The following is a 24670-nucleotide window of genomic DNA, read 5'->3' on the forward strand; positions in this document are numbered from 1 at the left end:
CATGGAGCATGTCTCTGCCAGAAAACTACAGGGTACTTGCCATGTTAGCTATGTCTGGTAATATCTTCTCCTCCTTGCTTTTAGATAGGCCTGACTAGTGGGCACATGCAATGAACCTTTTAGGGAATTTCCAAATGGGTTTTAGGTCAGGATCTGGCACTTCTCATTGTTTGTGGTCGCTGGACATTTTAACGAGGCGGGCTAGGATGAAAGGACACGCTAAACTGTTCTTGGCCATGATAGACTATCAAGCCGCATTTGATGCTGTCAACAGAACCAAGCTATGGAGCAAAATAGAAGCCTATGGCTGCCCGCAGGAGCTGCTATCAGCCGTACGTGGTCTATATGAAAACTCACCTGTGCAAATTAGACTGGACAGCAGGGGATCTGTTTTGTGCCAAATAACAACTGGGCAAGGAATGAAGCAGGGGTGCATGTTAGCACCCCTGTTCTTCAACCCCTATATTGCTGATCTACCTGCTATTCTAGGGAAAATTGATAGCTGCCCTCTAAAAATGAATGACATAAAGATGCATTGTTTGTTTTACACAGACAATCTTGTATTATGTGATCATATGTTCCGTGGGCTTAAGAGATCATTGAAGGCCCTGCAAAGCTATGCAGATGATCACGAGTCCATTTTTTATTACGAGAAGACAAAAATAATGCACTTTTTGCATAAGAGATCTTCAACACCTAGTATGGTCATTAAGGACACACATATTGAACAGGTTCCCTGCTTTAAATATCTTGGTACAGAACTAACCACAGAGGATAATTATCAGGCATTAATAGCAGGACAACGATGGAAAGCTACAGTGTTATTGAACAAGATATACAGATGCATTGATGCAGCATCTGGATTTAGCCTAATAGGGATTATCACAATGTAAAACAGAGCTTTTGCACCACAGTACTGTATGGGCTAGATGCGTTGTACATGGAGGATCTCTCCTGGCTTGGGATAATAGAGTGCATGTTCTGGTGTAGAATGTTACACTTTGGGGCCTAGTACCTCAATGGAAATTATCCGACTTCAACTGAGGCTTAATTCATTAAGGGAAATGGCCATGAAAAAAAGGTGTCTACTATACCCAAAGTCAAGGAAAACACCAAACTGCCCTTTGCTCAAATTGTTGGGGAACCAGTATAAACAGGAAGTTGGTCCTACACTTGAATCCCTGACTTTTAAGACCTTTGAGCTGATTGAGTGGACTACTAACTGGAAAGATAAATTCTACATGCTAAAAAAGGGGAAGACCGCAAAACTAGAGAAATTGGATTGGTGTGCTAATTACAATCATTTGCGATCATTGGGAAGTTATTGCACTGTGGTCGAGAATTTAGTTATTAATTTCATTACCTGAAGCTTTGTCCTTCCCTGCAGCTACGAAGATTTTTTCTACTCCTGCGTATAAATAATCTTGCCCTACTAGCTTTGATTGGCTCAGCGTTAGGAATCCCAAAAGAAGGCAGGTTCTGTCAATTATGTGGTCTGAAAGATAAACCTGAATCTGCACGACATCTTCTCAATGAGAGCCGAGAACACGATCCCCTGTATATGAGGATACTCAGTCCTTATGTGATGGACCTTGATAATATCAAGAGCAATTAATTTTGAACTATTGTCTGAATTCCGAATCAGGTTCTATGCACATTGCACTTTATAATGTCTGGAGGGGAGTTCTGGCTACTGGGAAGCATGCAAAATATGCAAAATCTTCACAAAGTTGTGTTAAGATGGTATTTTGTATCTTGCATCTTGTAGCTGTGTGATTATTTTATGTGAAATGAAATGTAATGTAATTCATTGAAATTATGTACTTTTTTTATTTTACTTTATTTTTTATCTTTATCTGTTATTAATTGTACCTTTATGTAAAGAGTTGAATGTTTGATTGATTTCAAATGTATTGTTAATGCTCTTTTGAGCGATGAACATAATACATTTATTATTAAAGCTGCTCCCATATTTGTCCATGACAGTGATGCCACTATTTTAAAATGCATTCAAAAATACATTACCTGTGACATCCCTTCAGAAACCACACATAGTGGCCATGTACACAAATCCTATGCTTCCTAAAACATAAGTGTAGTAAATACTGCCGACTTCCATATAAAAACAAAGGTAAATACTATACCAAACGTCGCTTTGGCTTCCCTAGACAGTTGTCCATGAAATGGTCGAATGCGAAATGTCAGTGGGAGAAAAAATGAAAGCTATTTAAACAAAATCGACTTTCTTTTTTTTCTCCCACAGACATTTCTGGCAACCTGCTCCTCCCCAGCCCCATTCTTATCTGTCGCCAGCACACCTCATTGTGTGCCCCCGACTCCTCCATTCCTCTTCGACACCGGTTCCCTTCACTTACGTGCATGGGAACTGGCGATGCAGGCTCCTTTTTGATGTTGTTGTAAACTTTATCCTTGTGGAAGCTGGGGACAACCCTGCAACCCCGATGCTAGTATAGTGAACAAGGGTATCGAGGACAGCCCCAAATCCTGCTCCCCTTGTTCACTATAATGGCACCAAATGGTAAATGTGTTTAAAATTTTCCTCTGTATGCAATTTTCATACAGGCGAAATTCAATCAAATTTACTATTCTGTATTTAATGCAAACATTTCTACGGATAGCTCCCTGGACCAGTGTCTAGCAAAGGTCAAGTAAATAGCATGATGGCTTCTGCTAGACACAGTGTAAAAGGGAAATCTCCTAAAAACGCCTACAACATTAAAAGAGACGAGACATCCAAATATATCAATGATTACAATGTGATCATTGCCCTCTTGTGAAATGCAAATATAGACATACAATATTGCAGACAATTCAACTGCAGTTGCAAAACATGTGACAGCCTATCTCACCAAAGCTGAGAAGACAGAGCTAAAAGACTTTTTGGATGACACATCATCTGACTAAACCCTTTCACAAAAATGTTACAGATTTGGAATAAAAATGGTGTCAACTACAGAATGTGGGTGCTATGAAGCTGCAGACCATTTAACAGGTACACCCTTATATGGGAAATCTGAAACCATTGTCTAGCTAAACCTTGGTCCAGCTTCATCATGAAAAAGGATACTAAAATACCATTAAGAGATAGAAACAATAGCCAAAAGTGATTCCAAGAGCGAGAACAGTTTAAAAAACAATTTAATTGACACACACTATCCAAACAGAAGTACTGCTTTGGAAAGCATGTGCCTGTACAACACAGCCCAAAACTACTACTACAAAAACAATGTTATGTCAGATGAGACAACTGGCAAATATCTGAAGTCTCAACTTGTGAAGGAAGTCTAGTAAACATTACCAAACCCAGCCTAATTAATCATATAAAGTTGTTGCTTAAATCTCCACAGTAAGGAGAACTTTATTACATGGCCCTACTACAACTTTTCAAACCTTGGAGAAAAGAAGAAGACTTATTAGGTAGCCATGACTCATTTGAAGCTGCATTCAAGGCAAATGAAAGCAGTATAACAAATGTCAATTTTAAACAATACAAACAAATGTTAGACAATGAACGTCAACAAGAGGAAGAAATTGAAGCTCTATTAGAGACACTCCTGAATGCAGTCAACCTTCTCTTAAAGGAAGCCAAGAACCGCGCTGAGAACCACTCTTTGTAAATGAAGCAGAAATAGCCATGACTGAGGTAGAAAACACTATGTATCAATCAGAACAATCTGAAGAAGACTTGTCAGTGCTCAAATCACAGCTTACTGATGAACAACTCACCATTTATGAAGACGTCACTGAAGAAATTGAACATGTACTTAAACATAGCTGTAAACATTATAAACCTCTACTCCTGTATGTAAGTGGCAAAGCTGGTTCTGGCAAAACGTTCTTAATTCAAATAATCAGCACATTTCAACAAGACTTAACAAACAACAACCTTTCAGCTGTTATAACAGCCCCACAGGTCTAGCTACGTACAACATAGAAGGTGTAACTTTACACTGACTTCTTCTCCTCCCAGTAGAACACCAAAGCAAATTAGACTATTACAAATTATCATCAGACGCTGCTACTGAAGTGCGCAGAATTCTGAAACAAATGAAAGTCCTCCTGATTGATGAAGTAAGCATGGTTTCCAACCTCATGCTGGCTTTAGTTCACCTCAGAATGCGGGAAGTCCTAAAAACCAACTACGACAAACTGTTTGGAGGAAAACACATTATTGTTTTTGGAGACCTCCTACAGTTAACACCAGTAAAAGGTCAGCACATTTTCAAAACATTAGTACACAAACAATGCCGTAATACACTCAGCAGCATTGGCAATGTAAATCTCTGGCAACATTTCTGCTACAGAGAACTAACTCAAAATATGTGTGCTTCTGAAGAACCAATCTATGCTAACAATTTAGAAAGCATCTTACAAACTAAAGTAATCCATGAGCTTTACAGGCAAAATACATCATCCCCTCATGTCATGGAACAATTAACTCAATAATATGTATGTGCTTAATGCCAACGCTTTCAAGCTGCAGCCAATTCAATGATACCATGTTGAAAAAAGAAATGCAACCCATAATGCATATCAGCTCCACAGACAAACTAGACGTGAAGGGCATGACACTCCCAATGTGTCAACAAGCAATAGCATGACTAAACAGCTTAGAAAAATGTATCTGCAACACAGCTGTATTATAAAAACGATTAACTCTGTGTCTAAACCACAGAGTAATTCTAAAACATAACCTTGACGTAGAGCAAGGGTTAGTCATTAGAGCAATTTGTCGAGTTGTTGGATTCCAAATATTTCCACCTGACAACAACATTCAGTTTGCCAACTTCCACTTTGACAAATGTACAGAAGATACAAGAATAGGCTGCACAATAGCATGTTTCCTTCTTTTCAAAGACATGTATATATGCAGAGAACATTTCTCTATCTCTTGCATATGCTGGCACTATTCACAAGTCGCAAGGTCCAACTCTAGACCATGCACTGACTGACATTGGCAGCACAGTCTTCAAAGAAGGTATGAGTTACATAGAACTTTCACATCTCCTAGAATAAAACAGGCTATGTGTGCTGTACACCATCCATCTATATATGTACCCCCTACCTCAAAAAACAAAATGTTAAAAAGAAAAATTATAAAAACAGAAGCTATTCCAGATCTCCCTGCAATTCCACCAACAAAACAAAAAAACAACTACTGCTCCATCAAATAATCCAAGCACACAACTTTCCATCCCAAAGACAACTGCACATCCATCAAAAGACAAAGAGACGCATGTGTCTTGCCAAAATAGAACTGCAGTCCCATCAAACGATAAAGAGCATAACTCTCTGGTCCATTTAAAGTCAGCAACGCAACTTGAGAACATTTCTAAGGAAATATAGCAATCGCCACCAATTGTCCACAACATTTACTTAAACGGCTCTGACCAAATGCTCATCCTTCATGCAAATGCCACAAATTATCCTGGCAGTACCTACAGTGTCTCAGGTATAATGCAAGAATTGGAATACTGTGCAGGAATGGTAAAATTCACCATAGCCACACAGGAAGATTCAGAAGAATTCCTAATGTACTTACCACAAGTACTAGAAACCAAACATATTGCAGTAAATAAATGCTTCCAGATTTCATAGACATGGAAACATAGATGAACTCTCTAAAACCAGATTTCAGAAGAGCACATCCCTAAAGAACAATTTGAGTATCTATCCATACCAAATTCTGAATGTACTCCATTTCACCAACTTCTGCAGAATGCAAATCATAGCATATTATGCTCTTTTTGCAATTAAGACAATCACTCCCGTGTACAAATAAATTCACATGGCCAATATGTCATACTAATGCCTCTAAGTTACAATGCAGATGGTACCAAAAAGAACTGTAAGCTCACTAGCTTTACACATGGCCAAGTATCTCTTGGTGAGAAAACCTTCACAACAGTAGGCATAATCTACTACACTGGTGCCACAACCACTTCAGGCCACTATACTGCATTAGTCAAAATAAAAGTGGTTGGTTTGAAGGTAACAACACTTCTGTTCCTCCAAAACATAGGTTACCAACAAATCTAACAAACGCCTTCCTAATATTCTTGCAACCCATATGTACTTACTAAAGTACACTACAATACATATGCCAATGGGTATCTTACTTACTTTAAATATATCCTTCATAATAATACACTTCAAACATGCCATCACAGTTATACTTGCAAAATATGATATGATATGATATTTTATGACATTTATTGCATGCATATACACAAGTGTTTCAAGGCGCGACAAGGCAGGGAAGGGGAACATAGGGGGGACAAGACAATGATCTTACTAGGCCAAGTGACATTGAGATTGCGCAAGTGCAGTGGGGAGGGAAGGGGAAAAGTGGCAGGGGAAGGGGAGGAGGAGCAAGTGCAGGACACAGGATCAAAACAACAAAAAACAAGAAGTGCGGCCATCAGGGGTTAAGTGCAGACAACAAGTGTTAGATAAGTGCAGGTAGGAGGATTGTAGGGTTGCAGATACAGCCCCAAGTGCAGGGTTTCCAGGAGGCATTGCAGGTGTGCAACTGGGAGGGCAGGGACTTGGGTCCGTGGTTCAGAGGGTGGCCAGGTAACCAGTGCATTATCAGACAGGAGATCAGCAGGGAAGAGGAAGTGAGAAGGCAGAAGCAAAGAGGAAAGTCTTGAGCTACTTCTGGTACCGGAGATGGTTCTGCTCAAGTTTCAGAGAGGCACGGAGGCTGTTGCAGAGGGAGGCGCTAGCCGAAGTGAGAGATCTGCCCCCAACTCGTTGCTTGGAAAGGCGACTGACCCTCAATGAGTTGGAGGTGGAGGAGCAAAGAGCTCGAGTAGGAAGATACTTCCAAAGAGAAAGCTGGAGATAACTTGGTCCCTTGCCCCAGAAGGCCTTGTGGACAATGTACAGGGTCTTGAACTTGATCCTTGCAGCCACTGAGAGCCAATGGAGAGATTTCAGTGCTGGAGAGATACAATCCCTGGGCTTGAGACCAAGGACAAGTCTCTCAGTCCTGTTCTGGATGAGTTGCAGAGGACAGAGAGTAGAGACAGGCAGATTTAAAAAGAGGCTATTGCAATAGTCAAGCCTAGAGAGAACCAGAGCTCTAGAGACACTGAGCTTCTGGGGGAAGGAGAGGAACGGAAGAATACTTCTGAGGAGGAGCAGTTGGTAGGTTGACTTCTTAGAGACGTCGGAAATGTGAAGAGAGAAGCAGAGTGTGGAGTATACGATAACGCAGAGGTTCTTAGCCTCAAAGGTGGGAGCAAGAAGAGGGCCAAAGGAGGCCGGCCAGAGAGTGGCGGGAAAGAAGGGTGCAGGTGAGACAATGAGGAGGATCTCTGTTTTATTGGCATTCAGGCAGAGATCATTGGTGGCGCACCACTCCTGGATTGCAGAAAGATAATCCGGGATCAGAGAAGGAGAAGAGGCGGCAGAGGGGAGCCTGAAAGCAAGCTGGGTGTCATCAGTATAGCACTGGAAGTTAGAGCAGAGAGCAGCAATGTACTACAATAGTACTTCCAAAATCCAATAGAGTTAGAATATGCCAATGGGTATCTAACTACTTTAAACATACCCTTCATTACAACACACGTCAAACATGCCAACACAATTACACTTACAAAATACATCCATAGTACTACAACAATGCTTTTAAAATCCAATAGATTTAGAATACGCCAATGGGTATGTAACTACTTTAACCATACTCTTTATTACAATACACTTCAAACATGCTATCACACGTATACCTACATAACCTATCCATACTACTACACACATGTTTCTGTAACATGTATATACTTCAAAACCATGCACATTTCACAAACTGTATGCAAATACAGTAGGGTTTTTTTAATCCATCATGGATTTTTTTTCCCAATGACCCAATGATTACTTCATGTTAATACAACAAAAGTGTAAATCTACATGTACAACTATATGTAATTAAAGTGTTTCAAGTATCTTGTTTACCAAAATATACTTTGTTTTTTCACAGAGAAACAACCATAGATTCCAGCCTTCTTATCATGTTCAACTTACTATCCACATCCAGTATCAATTACTCTTGGAATATTACTGTAGCCATTGTAACTAAGGGCAAAGCCTTATGCATTTCACTAGCATCTACAATTCTACATTACAGCCTTCTCACAATATTCAAGAAAGCATCCATGCACATTATCAAGATACTACTGTAGCCAAAATCACTAAGGACAAAATATTATAACCATACGCAGTGTCTACAATTGTGGTGGGATTATAAATACCATGTATATTTCCATGATATCATTCCACCATATTACAAGTACTGTACACTCTCCACTATACACACCAATACACCTTCAAATAACATGACTCACCCAGAACCCCTCCCCAATAGCGTCCGCGGACACATGTTCGCAGCATGGGGTATGACAACGGACAGTAAAACTGACTGCAGCACCTGCACACCTTTATCACCTATAAAGCAGCTCCATATTAACTTATTTCCACTCCCCAACACTTACCGGACACTCTTTCACCAACAAAATAACCACATATGTATTTTCTAGACTTTTTTCTCATCATGCTGACACCACGGACAATGGCCATGGACCGCGGCATCAACTTGGCGATCATTTAAAAAAACATGATGCGGCTCACATTTTTCCACAACCAACCAGCGCGCGTGTTTGATGTCTGTTAGGTAAGAATTGGTGCAGTCACACTGTGTGAGACTACACAAGACTTATCTGCTTGGTATTAGATAACCCACCTTTTGGTATAGGTCTGTACGGCACATGTGGGTAGTGTGACTGAGCAGCCAGGCCTATATCAAGAGGGGTAAATGTGAGCTGTAGAGCTGTACAAATGAAATCAGCCAATACAATTAACCATGTAAGATTTACACTCTTAAGGTTTCAGTTATAAATATATTTTTTTTATTTACACTTCAAGTTTGAGTTAAGCATTCTTTAAAAAGGCAATTGTTTGTAGCAGTCAAGCAAACTTTGTAATCACTTTTCAAAATCAAATAAGTTGGTGAATACTCTTTTGTAATGCTAATACATTTTCCTACACCCTGAAGTAACTTTAATAACAAGGATAGTATTGCATTCATATTAAACACCAAGATGCTTTTTAGATTCTGGGTTGCAGGAAGGAAGGGTTAGGGAAAAGTAGAAAGGTAAGAACATACTGTCTTGTAATCTGTAGACAGTTTGAATCCTCTAATGAAATCTAGGTAAGCCTTTCCCAGCAGTAGAAAGTGTTCAACAAATTACAACCTATGACGGGACAAGCAATGCCAAAGTCAATAGAGTAGAAGGGTGCCTTTAGGGAGATAGGAAAGACAAAGTCAACTGGACAAAGTCTATAATTCTGATGCACTTCTTGGATAGAGTCTTTCACAAAGTCATATAGTTCAAGAAAATCACTGAAGGAACACATGCTGTTAAGCCTGTGCAAGGGGAGTTGGAATCAATTCAGCTAAGAAGGTAAGCCAATGCAATTCTCAAGTGAGAAAACACGACATAGGGCAAAACGATAAGTACCCCAATACACTGGTTTGAAGAAAGTTGTCCAGCTGGATTCTGTCTTGCTACAGCCAAGCAGACCCTTATTCCTGAGCCTCAGTCATGCAGACAAGAAGGAGGACGTCTGGTGGGCTCCTGCAGCAGTACTCAGAACTTTGGCAGCTACAGGTTCTTTTCAATTCAGTGACTCTTTGCGGTTTCAGCACCTCGCAAATAGCACTGATGCAGAAAGAATATCTCTGGTTGGACTTTCCTTGGTCCCTTGGTTCTGGACTTTGGTGAGGGGACTCTGGATTGGGATTTCCCACTTCTGGAGTGCCCTTAGTCGACTTCTGGAGTTTTTTGCTGGATTCATTCTGTGGAAGGCGTTGCACTCGGTTATGGACGCTCGACACCTGGCATTGGGCTTCTGCAAGACTGGAGAGGCACAGCAAGACCCGGATTGCCCCAAAGTGGAGTTTGTCACAAGCTAGTTGGTCCCACCAGCCCAAGGGGAGAAGTAATTCCATCCAGAGCTTCTCTGTCGATGCGAAAATGGAGGTAAGCACAGCAGCAGAGCTTCACCGGGCACTTCGAGGTCCAGGAGGTTGCAGCAAGCATCTCGTCACCATTTCTTCTTCAGATGTTTCTTTCAGTGGTCGACTGTGCCTGTAGTACCAAAAACCTCACCTTTTAAGCTCATTCTCGTTCATTCACAACCCTAGGCTTTCAATCACACGCAAGATGGCAGTCCTTCCCGGGCAGTCAGCCAGCCAGCCAATCAGGACTGCTTTCATTCAGGCACACCTACAGACAAAGGACAGGGGAGTTTCGGGACCCTCCCTCACTTCCTGTCCTTCCAGACACACTGGAGCCAGGGGCAGGCTTCTGGGCTGAAGCCCGCCAGAAGCAAACCACACAAAGGGCTCAAACCTGTCTCAACGCACAGAGTAAAAGCCAAGAAAGACCTCACAAACAGAAAATGGCAAAAAAGAAGACAGGGGCCATTTTGACAAAATGGCCACCCATGTGTGCTGGACTGCAGCTGAGGGCTCAGCCTGCAGTAAAAAAACACACTCGTAGTAAAAAGTAAACCACTTCCACCAGCCATTTAAAGTAGTGAGGGTAACCAAACATGTTACATGAGAAGGTAGGATAAGGGGCTACTAGGTAACCCCCGAGTACTCAACATAATATGGTGTGTGCTGGACCTACAAAATAAAAAGGTAAGATCAATTTCACCTTACTATTCTTGGGAACAGTAGTTCACCCAAGAAAAGGTATTTAAACCTTAAGAGAAATCCACAGGATTTCACAGTGATGCTGCACTGAGGGTGCTGTGTTTCACTATACAAAAAGCTGATGCCTATGGAGTTTGTCAGAGTCCAAAAACAGTGAAAACATAAAATCATGGTGATGTAAAAACACAAGAGGGAGTGAAAAAAAGGTCTTACTCACTAAGGAATTTAAATTAACAAGCTGGGGGTCTCTAAGGTGGGAGGAAATTAGCACAGAAAAGAAAATTCACCCTAACAATGTCAGCGAACACAACGCTGTTCCCTGATTGGTCGACAGGCATCCACAGACACTGAATCAGGAAATGAATTCACAGAACGGACGCAGATATCACTGATTTATTTTTCCTACTTTCTGGTCATTGTTTTAAACAACTACTGGACAGATTTACAGCAAATCTTCAAAACCACGCTTACCGGACCAAGCCCCAGCACCTCGTGCATGTTTGGTACAAATCCGTCCAGCAGTATAGGCTGTTGACATGAGCAACAATGTTATCCATTATGTCTATGAGGATTTCAAACATTTTGGGACCCCCTTTATAACATTGCTACACCTTGATGAAAAATCACCAAGCTTTGCAAAATCATTCCGATCTGGTCATATACTTATTTTGCGAAGTTTGGTGACGATTTGTCAAACGGCGCCAAAGCTATATGCCGCCGAAAAACTGCTCTTCCTATGAGTTGAGCAACTTAACCATAACTGCACAGCCACTTCTGCAGGCTGTGTTATATTACAGTGCCTGTGGTAGCGTGTGTAGTTATGGTTAAGCTACTCAACCCATAGGAAGAGCACTTTTTGGGTTGTGTATAGGTTCCAATCAGATTAATTCTGCAAAGTTTGGTGTGGAATTGTGAAGGGGGAAAGGTTATAGGGGGTTCCCAAAATGTATGGTTTTTCCCATAGACGCAATGGAAAATAAATTTGCTCACGCCTACAGCCCAAACCGCTGGACGGATTTTCACCAAATTTGCAGCAAGAGCAGCAGCTTGGTCCTGAAAGTGTGCTTTTATATTTTTTGATTCTCATGCTCCTTTATTACAGCTTCAAAATCACTTCAAAATTGGACACCCTGCAGAGTGGTGCATTGCAGTGTATACTGTTGTTTCCAAAAGATATAGCTCAACAGCCTATTTAATCACTTGCAAGGTAGCTGGTGGGATTATGTGTCCCACAGAAGCTGTGTGGTTACAGTATTGGTTGAGGAAGATGAGTTGGAGGAAGACAGCTGACTACTTGCTAAGAAAGGATCAACCTTTCTGAGAGCATTGCAGTGGTTGGATTTGGTGTGTCTGCGCATGGCAGTGGTCCCCTAGGAGTACTGTCCAGGTAATCCACGACTGAGTAGTACTCAGTGAATTTCTCTTTGGTAGCTTTAGCCTTTGGTACATTCCCAACAGTGGTAAAGAACTGCCACACCCATGATTCTCTCTGGTAGGCACTTACTCTAACTCATCTTCTTGGTCCTCTTCATTGTCTTTTGAAGTAGTGTGCTTTTGTTGTTGTGCAGGTCCTCCAGCTGGTGGTGGTGGTGGCTCTTGGGGACGAGGGATGGTAATAGCTGATGCCATTTTTAAAATAAATAGCAGTTTTTCTAACATTCTTCCAAGTATGTGCTGTGTGCTAGATTGTTAATTGATAATGAGTAAGAATAGGTGTAGGAGCTGTGCAAGCGTACATTTCGAGCTTCAAGCTTCCTCGATCAGCTGAAAACGCAGTCCCAAACTGTTTGCAAAGCACAGACCTGTTTGGGAAGTTCAGACATCTTGACGGACATGTCATCATGCCACACGCGTGGTCACATGACACTGCCTGAAAAGTCAGCAATGATGTCAGACGTTCACAGACGTCGGCGAACACAAAAAAAGTGGAAAAAGTTGCAAAGAGTGTATAGAAGTGTTAAAAATGATGCTCAAAGGTGGGAAATGGCAGAGTTTTAAGGTGAAACTTTGTAAAATGGCCATAAATATTGCTATATTGGGGTATGATTTCATTAAGTTGTAGGAAATTAAATTCACTGAAAGAACTTTGTTAAAGAGACGTTATGGTTAAGTTACACTAGTAAAAACCTATGAAATTCCCTGAAAATACTTTGTTAAAGTGACATTATGATGAAGTTGCACTAATAAAAAGCTATGCAATTCACAGTTAAAGGGAAGTTATAGTTAAGTTGCATTAATAAAAACCTATGAAGCTCACTGAAAAAACATTGTTAAAGGGACATTATGGTTACAAGTAAAACCGAAAACCTCAAGAAATTCGCCAGTTATGATAAGCTAAGATCACAGCAACGCTGAAATTAACTTTTTGGACTTAATAATCAGACACAAAGAGGGCTCCCTACAGTGTGACCTCTACCGTAAACCTACAGACAGGAATACACTCCGAACTATACTAGCAACCACCCAACCCACACCAAGGACCATTTGCCTTATGGACAATTCCTCCGCATCCGGAGGAATTGTACCTCTGTGGTGGACTACAAACAACACTCAACAGCTCTCTCCAAGCGCTTACAAGCCAGAGGCTATCCTAAAAGACAACTCGCACAGGCCAGGAAACGGGCACGTAATTCTAATCGAGACAACCTCATACATCCGGAGCAGGAAGATTCCCCGCTCATTGAGGATCGCATGACATGTGTGGTAACCTTTGGTAAACACACTGCACAATGAAAGAAAATTGTCAATAAACATTGGCATATTGCACGCCTGAACCTACCGGGTGAGCAGTCCCCGAGGTTTGCTTACAAATGCGCAAAAAATATAAAAGAACACCTGGTTCACTCCCTCTACCAACATGACTCAGTGGGCGGTAGCTCCCGCACACTCCGTCCCCTGCAGGGCATTAACCATGCGGCAACTGTGTCACTTGTAAATTCACCAAGAAGATGAAAACTTTTCCGATTGGTGGACGACAATGGACCCTTAGAGATCTTTCCAACTGTAAAAGTCAGAATGTCATTTACTGTATTGAGTGCCCATGTGGACTTAGATACAAAAGCCAGACCACCCGGACAGTCAGTACCCGCATCTCAGAACGCCGTTTGAAAATCAGATGCAAAACACTGACAGCCCCCCTACTGGAACATTACCTTACCATGCACCACACCCCCAATGACATCCTGTGGTGGGTGGTGGAAAGAGTCAAGGGTGGGCCTGATATTCAACAAAGCCTTTTGATAGAAGAATCCAGGTGGATCCATCGCTTAGACACATACCACCAAACAAGATTTTTCAGCCTCTGATCTAAAGTTTTGAACTAATGAGGCTCACCAACCCGTACCACCGACAATACCCCCTTGGTAATGTGTCACCATGAGATATGTACCCTAGCAACCAGCGCGCAGTCCATCATATGCCGCTACCATAAGTCACATGTTGACAACAGCCCCAGTTGCCCCACCCACGCTTTCGTCTCTGTTTGGGCACAACGTGCACACCCTACGATCCAGGTCACATCCAGTCACATATATACGTGCACAAGAATTCTTTCTGCTGATCCTACTCACCCGGTACGTGGGACGAGCACTGGGCCGTCTACGTATGTGGAGCCTCCCAGTCTGCAGACCTGCGCTTCGCGCGGTTCGCCATGGCAACTGAATAAACTACCAGACCAAAAAAGCACGTGCCCACACTCCGACCACACAGCACTTCCTGATTCCACAGGATTGGCCGGCAATTTTGGAGTAGCACACTCCAGGCACGCGCAGTTTCTAGGGACGCGTTCATTTAGACCTTGGCTCCCAGCGCCCGCATTCGTCCTGAGCACACTCAGCAGCAGTCCACCATAGCCAGCACTGCACCTGATGTGGAGACACGCATGAGTGCTTGCACCACGAAAGGTAACTTATCCGTCCCCGCGATAAATCTGCAGATGTATTCTAACGTACACCGGTGGTCACTTCAACATGCATCCATCAAATAATTTTTCTTGCCTTTAACTCTATCACCGCACCGCACAGACAGTGTCTACCTGCATGGAGGACTACTTTCTTACTTCCGATGCACTACTAATGCTATCTGTGCCATCTCCATATGGCCACACTAATCTCTTGATAGTGCACTTCGACGGGATTTCTTTGTACCTTTCTCCTGCATCATTTTTTGAATGGTCACGTTCCCTAACCCCATAGATGAATGCTTTACAGCCATATTACCACAGGCTCACATCAACTGCCCAGTTCCTTCATGTCCTCTCTGCTGTTTCTCCCTTTCCACTTCCCAGTTATCCTGACCACTCCAGGATCCGACCAAAGCAACCTATTGGCTGTTCTGAAGTTAAGAGGGAGAATACCAATAGCACTTCCAACCTCTTCTCCCTGCAGTGAATCACCCTCCCTTGATTAGCAGGTACCCCGTTTTTGCGATTTTTAATATACTCCTGCAGCATCTTTGTGGAATCTAATTTCCTGTCTATGCATTGCCTTCAAGTCTCTCCACCACTAGCAGTGTGGATTTAGGCACTGGTTCCTCACGCAGCATTCCGTCTCTTTGCTCTTTACCCTCTACACAGCATTGTGATGTAGAGTTTATCCTCGACTGCAAGGGTCCACATTTCCCAGCAGGATTACACCAGAGGATAATCCAATGCTCAGCCCCTCGCCCCTCTGTGATTCAGAACCGAGTACTTGGGATCTAAAGCACCAGCAGGTAAGCTGCCAGCACGGTGTTTTGAGAATATGTGTTATGTTTCACTATGCTCCACTGAGGATTGGCTCCTCATTACTATACTCACTGGAGTTTTCTCTACATACATTACAGGGTCGCCCCTGCGGAGCCCTGATGAAGGCGGACGCAATTTGATGCAAATCCGCCGAAACGTGACTCGAACTGGGGACACTTGTTTGATTGTTTCCTCTTTGCACCAGATTCTGTACTTACAGTCTCTGCCACGTTGGCCTAAAAGATATCTTGTTTTCCCCAAGACCCTGGAACATTTCATTGTTATAATTGGAAGAAATATTAACCATAAAAAGGAATTACCGAAAAATTAGGAAATGTAATGAGATTTGGGAAACTGTTTAGTCCCTCCTGTCTCTTTCTAGTTGTTTATTCTGGATTGATTTAGAGTAACACTTCTTCACTTATATCAACATGTATATTGACAAACAATGATGACATTATTGAAACCTATCTGTGTACTAACCATACAGTTTTTTATCCTTTTTTGTTTTTTCTGTTTTTTTTGTTTTTGTTTTTTGGTTGTTGTATATATTACACTTTTCTTTTGTTAAGTAATGTCATGATGAATCAATATTGTTTCTGCACATGTATGCTGTACTCTACAGCACTGTTTTTTAAATCTATGCACTATATGTTAGTCCGTATGAGAAAATAAATCTCTGTTTTTTGCATTTATGTGTTTCTGAACACAGTGAATGGTTTGTACATGTCTTTGACCGATTGGATCTCGATTGGATCTGCTATTGAGCAACCAACCACTTTACTAAAGCGAGTCTTTGGACCAGCTTTAATACTTGAACTGGTCACCCCAACTCTTACCTTGAGTATTGTTCACGAGCAAGGGTACATCTATATATGTTTATGGTAAAATAAGCAACCATAACTTGTGCCACCACCGTGCACTGCTAAGACTAACACCCAGGACATTAAAGATAACATCACAAATGTCATAACTGGCGAATTTCTGGAGGTTTTCGGGTTTACTTGTAACCATAATGTCTCTTTAACAAAGTTTTGTTCATTGAATTTGATAGGTTTTTATTAGTGCAACTTAAATATAACAAGCCTTTAACAATGTTTTTTTCAGTGAATATATATATATATATATATATTCAAGGAAAAACTTTAGTTGCATGGCTTTAAGGTGAGAACTTAATGCAACAAAACCCTGGAAATTCATCTAAAGCCAGCATAATTTCTCACCCCCTGTTGCGCAGACAATGACCACAATAATGACATCACAGATCACATAATGACATCACAGATTTTTCTTTCTTTGAATTTCAAGGGTTTCTTTACAATATATTGCTCACCTTAACATCCCTGCAACTAAAGTTTTTTCCTTGAATTTCAAAGGTTTTGTTACAATGTTTTACTCACCTCATTGTTGCAACTAAACTGTTTTCCCTGCTTTTATAGTATATTAAATTAAAATTAAATATTAAAAATACAAACAATTACACTAAGCAAAACACTGTATTATGACTACAAAGAAAAATGAAAGGTAATTTGACAAGGACTTTTATAAAATACTTACATGTATGTGTACTGCTCATGTATAGTTATTAAAAGGTTACACTGTCACTTTATTTAAAAATACATATTTACAACACAACTGCCCATATAGATGCAGATATATATATATTGAAAAAAGAAAATGTGTACCCACTTCGACCAAGTATATATACACGGCTGCATACAGCAAAGACTGGGGAAAGGCGGTAAACCCACATTTACAAAATGAGCCAATAGGACATCGACATCCTTCAACGCGGCTACGCATCTTTGCACATAATATATCAGCCAAGCAAACCACAAGCTGTGGTTCCGCACTTCCATGTCACTCTTATATGCATCAACAAACTATCCAATCAGACTCCAATACAAATAGATGCCTCGTGCTGTTCGATGCAACCCACGAGTAATGCATCAGCCAATCACAATGTGCGCTGAGACTCTGCATCCGCACGTGGGCTTTATACGCGTCAATGAACCAACCAATCGCACTTTGAGCTCTATCGATGCGGCTACACCCACGCTGTATGATGACACCCGCACATACAAGTCTGTCCAATCAGCCGGCGCGGCACTCTGTAGCTTTGAATAATCACCACACCCATAAAAAATCACTTTACATTATCATTGCTTTTTGTACTTGCCAGTGAAAAGGTTTGTGAGTAATTGCAAGTACTTTTGGCTCTGTACTCTTTCAACGCTTCATACTTTTCACCCAATTTTCCTCCACTCCTATTTTCCTTTGTCTTGTGATTTGTTTGGCTTCTCTATTTTTTCTTTAGTTTATTGTTTTCTTTTTTTTAACTTTTTCATTCTTTGCAGCATTGTCTTTTTTGGGTTGTCATTGTTATTCTTTTATATTTTCCTCCCCGGTTGGACATACCAACATGTCTGACCACAAGAATAGGAGCAGTGAGCACATGTCTAACCAGGAGAATAGGAGCAGTAATGATGACATCATCATTTGGGTTCTGAATCCTTCACCACCAATGAAGAGGCAAACTGGTACGAAAAAACTGCAGACAGGTGGTGCTTATTCAAAGTAAAGGAACACTGTTCGAGGAAAGAGGCAGAGGACATACTGTGCACCTTTTATAACAAAACTCTATTCCGTGGACCTTTCGATATCCCGTCTCAAAATCTAGGGACATCGGTAATGATAAACCATCTTGTGCGAGTCCACTGGGATGACATTGATGATGATTACCACAAAGCCCATGAACACCACAAAGGATGTACGTGGCCCATTCCTTGCACAGACGAACAGTAACAGCACCTGCAGAACCTGCCTCAACCAGTGCATCACCAATCCCAACTGGAAATGCACCGTCTACATCGGCAGTGGTATCCACAACACTGACTCCTATTTTACTGACACCCGATCTAAGCATGATGAAAGTCATGGTAAAAGATGCTTTGAATAGGTAGTCCAGGGAGATGCCACAACTGAGCAATGGCTGGAGATAATAGGCCAACATAAGACTACATGTCATGCTTTTTTTTTAAGTGGCCATTTTTTTACCCCCTTTTTTTCTTACAAAAATCTAAACAACAACAAAAAATACAAACCATATATATGTTGGATTTTATTTTAATTCCCTTTGTTACATCCTCATGTATTTTCCTCCCCTACCCCCCCTTTCCATCCCTCAAAACCGTCCTTTTAAGGGCTACCTTTTATGTTCCAAAAATAGATATAATTGAACACAGACTGCCAAAATATATTGCAATATCTATTGCAATGTATTTTATGTAGTTCCAGATCTCAAAATTGCCATTTCTTGGCTGTAGCCATGCTTAAAAGAGGCGTTTATGCATGGTAAAAGCCCTTCAGCCGTTGTTCACCTTGGCTGCGTAAAAGCACTCCTGCTATTCATTGGCTAATACCGTAGCCGCGGCTAGAATTTCTTTTTTACAATAAATATGTTTGTTTGTGCACATATGTGCATTACACATATATATTTATCAACATTCTTACCAAATACCTTAATAGATGCTTGACTCTTTCTTTCGTATTTGATCTGTAAATGAAAATGAACTATACTTCATATTAATGTTAAATGCCATTTACAACGGACACTATCACCATCAGAGTTTTCCTGTAGTGACAAAAAATAAATACAAAATTATGTATTTTTTTTCTCATAATGATACTAAAATGATACTGATTGTATTCCAAGTACACAACCATTACCAGTGGCATTCATTAATCATTCTGTAGAGGAAAACAAATCTGTCATTGGTAAAAAAAAACTCTGTTATGCTATTTTAAATTTTCAACAGTTAAGTTATTACAAACTATTTTTTGCATCAGCAAATTCGAAAAAGAATTGCATACACCATCCACAGTTTGTAGACTAATAAATGTATTTAAGTACAATGCACAAATGTTATGAAACTATACAAACATTACTTTATGATACTTTTTGCAGATTAGTTTATGCAACCTTTACAAGGAAACCAAGACATATAGCATAACGATGTCTTCAGTTTTACAAAAAAATAAATGAAGACATGCCAACACTGTAACATTATTTTAAGTATTCATTTTTTTATATTATTGTCATACGTACGATATAAATAATAAGTAGACAAAAAAATGTTGTGAATAAAGATATTAATACTCAGCAAAAACTACAATAATAATCTAACAAATGTCATTTCCATACTTCTTATACAATTTTTGTGTGTCCTTTGTTTGGCCATCTACTCACATAAGAAGTTCATAATGACATTTCATATTATACATGCCATATTTTCAAAAATTGTAAAACTACAAATTATTATATACACATTTGTTAGTGCTAATACTGCTACACAGTGTTGTAAACCTGTTTTTACTACACCATAATGTATTCTAACTTAAATTATATCTACATTAGTATTTCTTAACTTCTTTTATAATTTGGTGTGTGCCCTTTTGCTGGCCACCTACACACCTACACACAATTAATGACTGAATAGATTATCTGACTTTTCAAAAAACTCAACAATGCACATAGAGCATATTTTTACATGTAACAAACTAACCTGTTCAGTAAATTATTTTGATTTTGTATTTTAATAGCACTATACATTGTTGTATCTACAACATACTGTTTATTTGCTTCATATGTAAACAGTCATCAGCTTCTACACTCCATCACACTAAAAATAATGTACATGGAACCATTTATGTAAACCATTTATGTAACCTAGCACTTATCGAAAACACTTGTACATATTAAAATACACAGTGTTTCACACAATAAACCAAGACTAGAAGATAACCGAATGCTATTTTCTCTTCTAAGTTATATAATCTTCACAATATTACCTCTACATTTATTTAGAACTGTTTTTAAAAAAGAATCCCAGTAACAATCCATATTGTACTTTACATAAAACACTTAATAGTCTATTTTTCAATTTAAACATTTTATTTTGCATGTGTATATTCACACAGAATATTAGACATATGTTTTAAAACTTTGCTTCAAACAACATTAAGTAAGCATTCTTTAATCCCTTTCACAGTCTAGGCTGATGTGTGACCATGGAGTCATTACAAATAAGCCAATCTACTTCTGTATGCACCCATGTCGTGAAATGTCCAGATTCAATGGATGCCCCCTCTTGAAAAAAAAGTGCACATTTTGAAAGTTTTATTACTAACAGAAACTTGACTATATACACAATTCATTATTGACGTGTTCATTTTCCTACCATCTACATTGTGTTTTTGTATATGCCTCACTTCCTGTGATCTTCATTCTCTCCCCATCCAATTGGAGTGTTGGTTCACCTGGTTTTTGGAGCCAATCGATTCTTGCTTTAGCCTTTTGGGTGGTGCGACAGAGGTAGGAGGTTTCAAAATTCCTGCTTAGCCTCGGCCCCTTTCTCTTTAGCAACTTTCTCATTAGTCTCGTTGCTGTGGGGTTTGGTGACAAGGTCAACTCCGCAGAGAGGAGATGTGTTTCTCTTCACCGGGGCCATGATTTGTGGGCCTCTTGCTGCTGGTTCTGCGTCCTTCACAAAGTTTGTGAGTGCTCCTGCTGTAGCATGGCGACTTCGAGCTGCTCCATTGCTCTCTGGAACTGGAGTCCTGCAACAAAAGAAACAGTATTCTTGGCAGCACAAAGTATTCCAGGCATGATTGTAGACTCCACTTGTGACAAGGCATATACAGGGAGAACAGAGACTGGTGCCCTCCTTAATATCTGAACCGCCTCTGAGACAGGATTGGCTATGCTGAAAAAACCTCTGGTAGTCCTCCTGCTCCAGCTTTAGAGGGGCCCCATTCCCACCTGACAGTGCTATGTCCCTGGCACTTTCACGGCACACTAGGTGCTAGTACAGGATTTCCATTCCCAAGCCCAAAAGTCAGGTTTTCAACATTTTGCAAGTACTGTGATGTTTGCAAAACTATTAATTTTGTTGGGACTACTTGTTTATTGAAAAGTAAGGATACCAACATCCTTCAAAATTTCAATTTATGGAATGCCACACAAGACAAAGGGCTCATTACGGGTCTGGCGGGAACCATGCCGGTAAAACTGGCAGGTCGCCGCTGCACCGTACACAGTTACTGGTGCCTGATTTGCCGGTAACACTGGGGTATTACAACCCTGGTGGCCGGAAAGTCAGGCGCCGGTAAAATGTTGTTGCCCATTCCCATAGAGTCCCGTAGGACTCTATGTGAATGGGGACCATGGAAACACTGACACAGGTAATAACGCTGCCCGTGCTTCAATGAAACTCTGTGGGCGGGTTCTGGTCCGCCCAACAGGTCAGACCTGGCGGGCAGGAGGGCACCCTGGAGGGCACCCGCCCGGCAAAGTTATACTTTGCCGGTCTGGAAAGAACAGTGCCCGTGAGCTTACCAGCACTGTTGTTTCCGGACTGGCAAGGTTGTAATGAGGCCCAAAGACTTGTCCAATTCATTATGAACAGTACATTCAAATTACTGTATATGGATCCTATGTGGCACTTTAATTAATATGTACATATCTCATTTCTTCCATAGCGTTTTTCGACTCCACGCAGAAGAGTGTCTTCAGGATCCTCTGTAGGTACTTTAAATAATGGTGCATGAAACAAAGCTTTAGTGATGTGTGCATGTTCATGAGTCAAAACACTGCAACTTGCAATAGTGGAAAAAGTGGTTGTGTTGGAGATACTGACCACAAAAGTGATGGATGGAAGGTTTCCAATGAATCTAAACCACTGGCAATTGCTCTGGGCAACCTTCCACACCACCGTTTTTTAGCCCGTCTGCGCCATTGCAAAAGGGGACCAGCCATGTGCAAATCAGTCAGCAGCTGCCGCCACCGAAGGTAGCAGCCCAGCCCGAACTGCTGGGCCAGGTCTCCTCTGCACAGAAAACCAAGCAACTCCAGACATGTTTCGGCCTTGTTGGACCTCCTCAGTGAGGTGCAGCCTGGTTCCCTGTGGCGCAGCGAGCAAGGGACCCACGTCTGGGCATACCCTCTCTCACAAGGAGAAACAAACTGACCACAAAAGTGATGGGTGGAAGGTTTCGAATGAATCTAAACCACTGGCAATTGCTCTGGGCAACCTTCCACACCACTGTTTTTTAGCCCGTCTGCGCCATTGCAAAAGGGGACCAGCCATGTGCAAATCAGTCAGCAGCTGCCGCCACCGAAGGTAGCAGCCCAGCCCGAACTGCTGGGCCAGGTCCCCTCTGCACAGAAAACCAAGCAACTCCAGACATGTTTCGGCCTTGTTGGACCTCCTCAGTGAGGTGCAGCCTGGTTCCCTGTGGCGCAGCGAGCAAGGGACCCACGTCTGGGCATACCCTCTCTCACAAGGAGAAACAAACTGACCACAAAAGTGATGGGTGGAAGGTTTCGAATGAATCTAAACCACTGGCAATTGCTCTGGGCAACCTTCCACACCACCGTTTTTTAGCCCGTCTGCGCCATTGCAAAAGGGGACCAGCCATGTGCAAATCAGTCAGCAGCTGCCGCCACCGAAGGTAGCATCCCAGCCCGAACTGCTAGGACAGGTCCCCTCTGCACAGAAAACCAAGCAACCCCAGACATGTTTCGGCCTTGTTGGACCTCCTCAGCCAGATCAGAAAAGATGTTCGACACCTGAGACTAAGACAAATACCCAGAAAGCCTAGGAGCATACACCTTCAGGCATTTTGTCAGGTACTTAGTAGGTATACATGCTCCACAGGAGCAGGTTGGAGAGATGGAATGGAAAAATGTAGGAGATGTCCAGAGGTTGGTGATTAAAAAAACAAGAAGACCTATGGACTGTGTGTACTAGACCATCAGGGTGCAGCGTACAAAAGCTTGGTTGAGAATGTGCTGCCTTTGGAAACTGGGAAATCCAGCTGTAGATCCACTCTGCTGCCGAGTGCAAGAGAGTGCCCTCAGCATGTAATCTTGACAGCTAGGTACTGTTTGGGTTCTGGTGGTTGTCTTTTATGAGTGAGGCAGGCTGTCATATAGACACCCGAGCCTTCAGTGTGCTACCAATAATTAGAACTATAGTTCTAGGCTAGGGATGCAGGCAAACTAAGAAGTCTTCGAAGTACATGAATGTTCTTTATTCCTGTTATGTCAGAGATTGGTAACAGCCCTGCATCAGGAATGAGAGGAGAATTATGCAGTGCCAAAATCTCCATCACACTGTCATTCATTTGCATAAGACTGATAAATATCTGCCCTATGGATTTAACAACATAAGGGACAAGTGGGGAGATAGGAATGAAAGTCAAGAAGAAGGAAAACCTAAAGGATACAGAAAGCTACATTTAAAAAAAAATCACAGTTGCAAAATTAGAGGTAGAAAATTAAGAAGGCAGAACAAATCAGGCCAGATGAGAAGGAAAAATAAAGAGCAAAACAAAGATTGTAAGAAAAGGAAAGACAAAAGAGCAAGAAAGGCAAAAGCATCTTAACCCCTACATTTCTCATGCTTCCCTACTATTATAATTTTGCTAATAATTATAATTGGGTATTTATAACGTGTGCAGACCCGGGGGCCGAACCTGTGCTGATCCGCAAGTCTAGTTTCCAAGGCGAGTGAGTTGGCCCTGAGCTATCTTCCCTATAGACTCTGTCTGTTCCCACACGCACAGTTCTGCCTGATAATCATAGTATGACATATTTCTGCATTGCCAAGAATTAGATGAAAGAGAATGACTTAGATTGGGTGACTGATGTAGAGGAAGAACATGTAGGTTCTATAGTTAGTATCGGTTACAAGACAATAATAATATTGTAGCCAGTTCTGTGTATGTTTCCATTTCAAACAAAGGGGCACCTGACTATTGCATTTTAAATTATAAAATGGCGTACAACTAAAACACATGGCTTGATTGAAACTTATTTGTTCAACTGCCTGCAGTGCAAATCTAGGGGGGACAACATTTTATATGCAGCTGTTTAATTTCTGTCACAGCATGTTCATGTGGACAGAACTCCTCTTCCCCATGTTAGGGTCATTGCTGCCTCCACATTCCTCCACCCCAGCCCGAATGTTAAGGCTGCTGATCAGCACTTGCCTCCCATTGATATGCAGTTACAGTCAACACTGTTTGCAGGTGTGCAGAGTATAACCACCCATTTAGGCAGAGCATTGATCTACCAGAACATTACAGAAGTTAGTGAACCATAAAATTAAGTATTTTGTTTATAGTATTCAACTGAACATTCT

At 41.3% G+C, this 24670-nt stretch overlaps 1 protein-coding gene across 3 annotated transcripts in view; it reads left to right on the forward strand.

Annotated features, from left to right (window-relative positions):
• Positions 1-24670, forward strand: part of LOC138510563 (uncharacterized) — a 1136503-nt gene that overhangs the window by 537546 nt on the left and 574287 nt on the right. Inside the window, exon 8 of one of the 3 annotated variants that reach the window (XM_069626321.1) lies at positions 22005-22046. The exons of the other annotated variants lie outside the window; for them this stretch is intronic. Within the exon in view, the coding sequence (XP_069482422.1) occupies positions 22005-22046 (42 nt within the window). The remainder of the gene's footprint in view (positions 1-22004; positions 22047-24670) is intronic. 3 annotated transcript variants of the gene reach the window in all.

This window comes from Ambystoma mexicanum, chromosome 6p, assembly GCF_040938575.1.
Source record: "Ambystoma mexicanum isolate Mex_15411 chromosome 6p, UKY_AmexF1_1, whole genome shotgun sequence".
Lineage (NCBI taxonomy): Eukaryota > Metazoa > Chordata > Amphibia > Caudata > Ambystomatidae > Ambystoma > Ambystoma mexicanum.